The sequence below is a fragment of the Adiantum capillus-veneris genome, chromosome 11, assembly GCF_014529385.1.
Source record: "Adiantum capillus-veneris isolate H3 chromosome 11, ASM1452938v2, whole genome shotgun sequence".
NCBI lineage: Eukaryota > Viridiplantae > Streptophyta > Polypodiopsida > Polypodiales > Pteridaceae > Adiantum > Adiantum capillus-veneris.
Genome location: NC_140941.1, coordinates 85,225,663 through 85,234,554, shown reverse-complemented (window position 1 = coordinate 85,234,554; position 8,892 = coordinate 85,225,663). Strand labels below are relative to the sequence as shown.

General features: G+C 39.9%; 1 protein-coding gene across 1 annotated transcript; it reads right to left on the bottom strand.

The window, feature by feature from the left end:
* Positions 1-2,993: 2,993 nt before the first annotated feature.
* LOC147447574 (uncharacterized) lies at positions 2,994-7,494 on the bottom strand. Its single transcript, XM_086523306.1, has 5 exons — positions 7,052-7,494; positions 6,667-6,740; positions 5,260-5,377; positions 4,272-4,562; positions 2,994-3,346 (listed from the first exon to the last, which is right to left on the bottom strand). The coding sequence occupies exons 1-5, from the start codon at positions 7,157-7,159 to the stop codon at positions 3,077-3,079; spliced, it is 861 nt and encodes a 286-aa protein (XP_086379432.1). The 5' UTR covers positions 7,160-7,494; the 3' UTR covers positions 2,994-3,076.
* Positions 7,495-8,892: the final 1,398 nt, after the last annotated feature.

The following is an 8,892-nucleotide window of genomic DNA, read 5'->3' as shown; positions in this document are numbered from 1 at the left end:
TTTATCAATACCTCATTGTTTGAGAAAGGTGCGTATGAGCTTAGGCTTAAGCCAATTGAAAATCGAGATTAGCCGATTGCAAAGGATGGCAAAGGAGAAAAAACCCGATAAAATATACTAGAAAATAGTTCGAATATTTTACAAATTTAAAAATTTCTATTAATATTTCCATTTTGTATTTATATAAGGAGGAAACTTGCCGCTTAGACAAAAAGACTTTCTCAAAGATTGCATCATAAGATCAAATTCCTACAAATATTTTGTTTAATGTTTTGATCTCTAAAGTCATTTTCAAGCATGCAACAAAGTAAATGCTGCCTTGGAGAATAGCTTTCTATTCCAAAGTTTTAGCTTTCCATTCACAAGACTTAGGGACACTTATCTCTCAAAGAAGGTGTCTCTTAAAGGTAAAAGGAGAGGAAAGATTTATTGAAAGTAAGTCTTAATTAGTGTTGCAATTGTATTGTTTTAGTATAAAATTGTATTTAAAAAATCCATTTAAAATTATAAAATTTATATAGCATTTAAGATAAATTTCAATCAAGCCGTTTTTGTTATTTTTTCTATTCGGTATCCGCTACTTACAAATGGCTTATAAATTATGAATGAAGCCAAATAACAAGATAAATGGTACACATTACACATCAGTATTTGAAACAAAATAAAACAAAAAAAAAGTAAAATAAACACACATTAAAAATTCAAAACAAAAGAATATTTTAATGCTTTTAAATAAGCATAAAAAATAATTAAACAATTTAGTGAAGTGATTTTTTTTTAAATCCTCAAATGAGAAAATCGTTTATCAATATCTCAATATTTAAGAAAGATGCGTCTGAGCTTAGACTTAAGCTGATTAAAAATCAAAAGTAGTTGATTATAAAGGATGACAAAGGAAAAAAAACTCGATAAAATAGTTCAAAAAATAGTTCAAATATTTTACAAATTTGAAAATTTCTACTAATATTTCCATTCTGTATTTATATAAAGAGAAAGCTTGCCGCTTAAACAAAAAGATTTCTCGAACACGACATCATAAGATCAAACTCTTGAGAATGTTTTGTTTAATGTTTTGATCTCTAAAGTCATTTTCAAACATGCAAACAAAGTAAATGTTGTCTTGGAAAATAGCTTTCTATTTCAAAATTTTAACTTTCTATCCACAAGACTTTTGAATCTCTTAGAGACACTTGTCTCTCAAAGAAAGCGATGTAAGGAAACAAAAAAGACAACAAAGTTATTTTACAAAAACCCTTGTCATGTGACACTCATCCAATCAAACAATCCATCGGCCTCAGTGTTGCAACAACGTTGCACAATGAACCCTATGACCTTCCACAAGCAAAAAAAACATGTGTATATGTGTAAAATTTACTAAAATTATGCAAAGTGAAACTTCACTTTAACATTCTAAAACAATAGAATGCAAAAAAAGTAAAGATGTGAAATGAAAGGTAAGGTTCCATCATGAACTGAAAACAGTGGAAGTCTGCCTAACCCAACATAACACTAAAGGTTTCTTTTAGAAAGCCAAAAATGCCACTCCTATATATATGTGTGTATGTGAGAGAGAGATGGTAAGATATATGTGTGTGAGAGAGAGATGGTAGGACAATTGATATATATATATATATATATATATATATATATATATATATATGAAGGGTTTACATAGGGGGACTGGGTGCAACAAGGGATCTATTTTTGAATCGCTCTCTCCCTCCTTGAGCGTGAGTCTAAGAAAATTTCAATTAAATCCATCCTATCATGCCTTATCTTACAATTACCTCCTCCTATGAAGCCCCTTCTATATCGATCGTTGTTTCTTGTTTAGGAACGATCTCAATGCCACAGGAGACAAGGCATCCGTCCTCACACGTGCACCATGGCTGGCTCGGTAGATTATGACTCCGTTGGCAGTACAAAAAAAGCTTTATCCAAAACCCTAGCATTGTAGTGAAGTCCGAGAACAGCTGCCTTGCAGATTTCAAATGGAAAAATGAAGAGATCTAATGCTCGAGAGATTCAAAAAGCGGTGGAAAAGCCTAACATTCTCTGCAGAGTAGTCAAAAAGAGTATGGCTCATACTGACCAGTGACATGTCTTCCCTTTCATAAATTTACAGCCTTAGAGATACATATGTATGTATGTACAAATTTCTTGCAACCTCCTGACAATGATGAAAGAAACATACCAGCACACTAATGCTGTCTCCTGTGATATGTTCATACACACATGACACATCAATATGCTTGGAAAGACACCCGCATACATTACACATTTGAACATGCACATTACATACATGGGGCATCTATACACAAGAAGTTTTCGACAGATTCTCACAATAATACTCACATTAGCCTATGACTTAACTCAACATCATGAGCTTCTGTAAGGGAGGCACAGCATACCTAGCTAGGTACGATTGGGGGCAAGGGACCGCCGGCCCAATGGTTGGGCCGGCGGTCCCTTGCCGCCAATCGTACCTAGCTAGGTATGCGATGCCTCCCGAGGAGAAGCTCATGATGTTATGTATTGTATGAAAAACATTGAAAAAGGCTCCCTTTTCCTACATGAGAAATTTTCTAAATCTTCTTGTGATATACTTGTCCATGGGATGAAGTCAAGCAACACGGGCGATATGCAAAATGGAGCAAGAGGGTGACAACGCAATGGGCATTGTGATGAAAGGTTTGAGTGGTCTCCGAACGACATTTGGTGAAGCCCACTTCATAGCTCCAAGCTCTTAGTGAGTATATGCAAAAAAATAACACAAGACACTCAAGAGAGAGAGGTCTGTGTGTGCAAACACCATAATGCTGAAGCTTTTCTCTGAATGTGGGACAAACTTACAAAGTGTAGAGGTACCAAAATGTTGCATGTATAATCCAGCTTTGGCACAACAAGCCAATTGAGTAAACTTTACATATGACTATTAAGAACTCCATGCTAAGGTATCAACTTCTATCAAGTGCTACTTTTAGGGGTTAGTCTCTCTCTCTCTCTCTCTCTCTCTCTCTCTCTCTCTCTCTCTCTCTCTCTCTCTCTCTCTCTCTCTCTCTCTCTCTCTCTCTCTCTACACTAGTGTAAGGCTGCTTTCACCACCAGGGGGCTTTCTGGTGCCACCAAAGTGCTCTCTGAACACCTGCTTCCCATCTGCAAAGATGTTGCTGCCCGTTATCTCTCTGCGTTTGGCAGCACTCAAGGACTTGTCGGAAACTAAGTGGGGAGAAACCTCTTTGAAAATGTTGTTTCCAGAGAGTTCAGCCACTTTATGGGTGTTGCATTTCTTGGATGAAAGACTGAGATCCTCGCTACCGAAAGCGGCAAGAGTAGAACCGGGAATCTGTGGATCATGAAAGTTTGCCTCAGAACAGCAATGGAAGTGTGGTCTTTATACTGAAGTGCATAAGTATTTACAACTTGACATGCACAAATGCAGTGCCTATGCATGCTTACAAGGCCTTAAGTAGGCAGAAAGCTGAATAGTGCCAAAAATTGAACATGAATTAGCCCACATGAAAACCCAAGCATGCGCAAGTAACATGCAACGCCATCATATATATATATATATATATATGGACCATCATATACAGATAGATTAATATTAACAGAACCCAATGTGCACCAACAGGACCAGCCCCCACACATGATATCAGTGTTCGGGAAAGGTTAGCGTCAGCTTAGCCTAGAGCCAGTTCAAAATTCAAATCACTTGGTTTCAAATCAAAGTATACAGAAGAAAAGCCAGTTTAAAAAAATACAAGAAAACAGGTCAAAAATCAAGTAGAATTGCAATATTCTATTAGCCTAGAGCCGGTTAAAAATCCAAATTGGTTGGTTTCAAACCAGAGTAAACAGAAGAAAAAATACAAGAAACTAGATCAAAAATCGAGTAGAATTGCAATATTCTATCAATGACTGCGGTTTGCATCTTCACAGGGAGGAAGTCCGACCGTCTAGAGGTGTAACTTTCCCAGACATTGCACAACATTATACCTACTGAGTATTACAGATGATATATGAGTGTAGAGGAGCTCAAAGAACTTCACAACAAACACCAGGAGCAATACTGGTAAATTCAATCTAGAGAGCAATTTCATGAAGGATGCTAAGACCCTTGCTCAAACAAATATTGATGCAAATAAGAAAAACATTGAGAAATGTTGGTGGTAAATGTTATCCATTCCTCTCTATCATGAGATATTGATGCGAACATAAGACAGCCATGCAGTACCATTTTGAACACATTAATCAAAAAGACAGCATACCCTGGGGGGATTTAGCGAAAGGTCCCTGAGTGGAGTTGCAATATCTGAACTCTCAAGGTATCGAGGACAGGATCTTGTTTTCACTTCAGGAGGGGGTCCGAAGATGTCACTTCCTACAAGCTCTTTCGCCTTGGATGTTGATGTCGACTTTTTGGATGGAGTCTCCTCTATGGACACCTCCAAGGTCCCACTCAGCTCCTTCTGTTTGGCAACCTCGGGTATTGAAGTCGGCTTCTTCGGGGATACCACTGCAGCCTCTCCGAAGAGAATCTGGCTCACTCCACCGGCAGGCTTCACCATAATTCGCAAGTAAACACAGTTAGCCACACATACTAAGAATGCCAGAACCCCCAAAATACAAGCAAAAAATTTATGCCCTGTGGTGCTCACATTGGTCCTCAGATGTCTATGAAATGCATGCATGCACTATGATGTTCACATAATTAGAGGCAGTTACCAGGAACATAAATTCAAAATGCAGCCATTCCCTCTTACAGATATTCAGGTATAAAACACAGAAAGGAGATTCAGAAGAACGGGGAACGGAAGCCTGAAAACGGTCACTTCCTGTAACTATGTTAAAACACTATGGTTGTCAGGTTGGTTTTCAAAACAGAAGATACCTATCAACTCTCACAAATACTTCGCACAACCTAAACGGCATCAATAGATGCCTGCAATCCCACTTATGATGCACATTGCATGTAAAAATACATAAATATAAACAATAGTATCATAAAGCCTGAGATAATGCACGGAGATGGTAATGAAAATGTAAGTAATGCAATCATGCATGGTAATGGAACAATAAAAGGATCCAGAATGATTTTGATGCCAAGCACATTTGGTGAGATAAAAATTTAAATGATGCAAGTGTATGTCAACTCCCCATTACTAGTATCAATATGCAAATGTGTGTATCAATGCGCAAGGCAACAGCAGCAGCAATTATATCACCGAAACCAGCTTCTCAAAACCGTCACACAACCTGGTGCACACGAACTTTGGGCTTTTCCACTGAAAGAGGAGTGCTCAGGTTATCACTTTCCAGATTGAAGATGCCACTCCCACTCATCTCTTTTTCCTTCCGCACAGAGTTAGGCTTCCTAGACGAACAAGTTGAAACATTCTGTCAGTGGCAATGGCATAATCACATTTCCAGAACAATCAAGATTATTAAGTGGCATGCAATATTTTTTCAATGTGAGATTTCTGCAAAGATTGTAGCTGACAAAGTTGCATTTCTGCCTGACAAAGGTATATGCACACGCAATTAGCATTTTAACAAGTCCCTTCTATTCTGTTCCTGGAGAATTCATGCAAGTTGATAATAGTTTATATCTTCCACCCCTCCTGGCTCATTGATATCTCTTACATCCATTTCTATAGCCCAATATCTCACACAAACAACACATTGACAGCTCAAAGAGCACATTTATACATTTTCTACCCCGCAAGCTCAGTTCAATGGAAAAATTCAGTTTCCTTTGCAAGGGGATTGAATTTAAGCATTCTGGTCTCTTCTTCATTTTATTTAAAAGGAGCCGCAGGGACCCATGAAAGGCCAACAATACTTCAGCGCTATGGACAATAAGCACAAATTTAAGCGGCCGACCCTTCCGTGGCAGCTGTCATGTTAGATTCACAGCGAGAAGTTTTGTTTGATCTCTTTTGATGATGAGGCATATGGTTCAATAAATCAAGTGAAAGCTCAGGCTCTTTTCAAAATCAGGCTCAGGAGCATGCTTTGCTACAGCACTTTTGATCATGCTCCATCTGTGAGAGAGAGAGAGAGAGAGAGAGAGAGAGAGAGAGAGAAGAATGTGGATGGTAGCAGGGATTGTTCTCTACAGCTTTGAGCCAGATATTGCGGATCAAACCACTCTCTTTCTAAGAAAAGGGTGTAAAACTGGTAATGGGTCCTTTTCTGCAATTTGGGTGCTTTTTTCTTTGGGCCAATGAAGTTTGAGTTGTTTCAATGGGATTGACTTGAACATCCAAAAACAAAAACCCCACTTCCAAAGAGGTAAATCCGTGTACCTCTCTCTCTCTCTCTCTCTCTCTCTCTCTCTCTCTCTCTCTCATCTGCATCTTCAACGGCTCAAGCATCGCAGCTATCAGAAAGTTTAGAAGAGCCCCATGGGGTGCAATTGTCGAAAGTTCACCTCACCTTGTTTGCGCATGTGCTCTCTCTCTCTCTCTCTCTCTCTCTCTCTCTCTCTCTCTCTCTCTCTCTCGTCCAGTATAGTCAAGATGCCCTGTTCTTGTGAACATGGACAGGGGTGACTTAAACTAATACACCATACTTTTAGCAGAAACGGAGATTTGGTTGTCCATGATATAAAAAGAGCTAGAAATGGCACTAGGCTTCTTAATAGAGGGAGAGACAAATTACTTGTTTTGCAGAGCTTCAGCTTCCTCTGGTGTCAAACCCGCGCCTGACATTATGGAGCTAATCCCACCAGTGGCCTGATTTTCAATAAAAACAGGAATAAAATTACAAATGAGAAGAAAAAATAAATTCAAATTTCGAATATTCATTGCCTGTTTTTTTTAATCTAGTCCATAAATCCAGAAAACCATAAACTAATCGAGAAATATAACTAGCTTCATGCTTTCACCTTGTAAAACTAGCTTCATGATTTCTGTTTAACAAGAAATTTTAACAATATCTAAAATAAGAGAAATCAGGTTTTGTGGGCATCTCTGATTTCAAAGTTTGGGCATAGAATTCAAATTTTCTGGGTTTTTGGAAAGCATTAAGGGAGGGAGCACAGCACCTGGGGGCGGAGAGGAGTTTGGGAAGGCGGCCTGGGGGGCTCATCCGGCCATGTCAGAATCTCGAATGTCGATGCCCTCTTTGAAGACGACTTAGCTGCAGCTGCCATCTCTCTCTCTCTCTCTCTCTCTCTCTCTCTCTCTCTCTCTCTCTCTCTCTCTCTCTCTCTCTGCTTCAGCAGAACATGAAAAGCCAGACACTTTGCCTCCAAGCGAGCTGCTCGACACGAAACTAAAGGAAAATCCTTACGCCAAGATAAATGCTCGCGCGCACACACACAAAATCCGCAGGGAGAACGCCAAGGAAAGAAACGAATATTGCAAGAGCTACACGAAGGGCAGGAAAGCTATGGCAGCTAGACCCATATACACTATTTTCTTTTAGACACAGACAAGCTCCTCTTTCACTCTCTTCTTCTCTCTCCTCTTTCTACCATTTCTTCTCTCTCGTTCTCATGAGTCCCAAGCACCGTCAGCAACAAATATAACGTGTGCTGTCCCGTCCGATCAAACTCCTTCACATCTTTCAAAAAAACTCCCGCCTAAAAATTTGAAGAACTGCAGGAGGCCTCCCAGTGCAAATAAAAAATTAGAAACCTTGCCTTCCAAGCACTCTGATCACAATGCTCTCATTGTCCATCTTCTTTAACAAAATTCTGATTGCCTTGCTTCCTGTTGAAACTAATTTGAGTGCATTTTGATTTCATTCTTTTAGGTTAAAGCTTAATCTTAACTAGTTTCATTTTTCCTTGCGAACTAAATAGTTCCCACGATAAACCTTGAGCTTACGCATTCCAATGGAAGACATGTTGTGAGTGTGTAGGAAGGACCTCCTATGCTCTCCTAACGTCCATCGCGTAGCTAAGCAAGGCACACGAACAGCAGCCACCAATGACACCACTTGTGTGGTAGGGAGCTGAGAAATGAAAGGCCGAAAAGCATAGTCGCAAGGCCAATCTTCTCGCATGTAGAGGAGAAGCGCTGCAAGGGAACTAACACAGCTCCCATGGAGGCTGGACGCGAGTGCTCTCTCTCTCTCTCTCTCTCTCTCTCTCTCTCTCTCTCTCTCTCACACACACACACACACACACACACACATACACACACACGCGCGAGAGTTGTGGCCACCAAGTTGGGACCAAGAGCCTAGACTTGTGGCGTTGTAGTTCTAACTTCTCTGGCGAGCCAATTTGTCAACCACATGCTCCCCAACCAGTAATGGCATGGGAATAGCGAAGACAACCGTCTCGATTGTCAATGCATGTGAAATTCTACATTCCTGAAAAAAGTGGTGCTTCATCGACGCGCACGTGAGAGAGAGAGAGAGAGAGAGCACTTTTGATGCGTGGAAGGCTTCAGTGCTCGAGGATTTCTCAAGCTTAATAAAGAAGTAGTATATATATATATATATCAAAGTATTAAATTTGAGTGTTGGAGTTTCTTTATGGTCTTCAAAAGGAAAAGTAGAGTAACCCTTTAAGTGACACATGGATGTCTCTCTCTCTCTCTCTCTCTCTCTCTCTCTCTCTCTAACACACACACACACTAGTCAATAGGTGCACTCGGGGTGGTGAGAGGGTGATCGTGGATGTATTGGGCACACTATAACATATGCGTGGTATTATCGCTCACATTACCGCAAAAAAACAAACAAATTTGTAATATGAAAATTCCCATATGCGGAAAAGACTGCGGCAATAGTTGCGGTAATGGTCTAGCGCTACCTTCCGCGGAAATGGCTGCGGCTATATTTTCGCGCGTATTACCGCGTCTTTTACTGTAAATATACACGCAACAGTTACCGCGTACGTGTTATCGCAGGCATTACCGCGGGCGGGTTTAT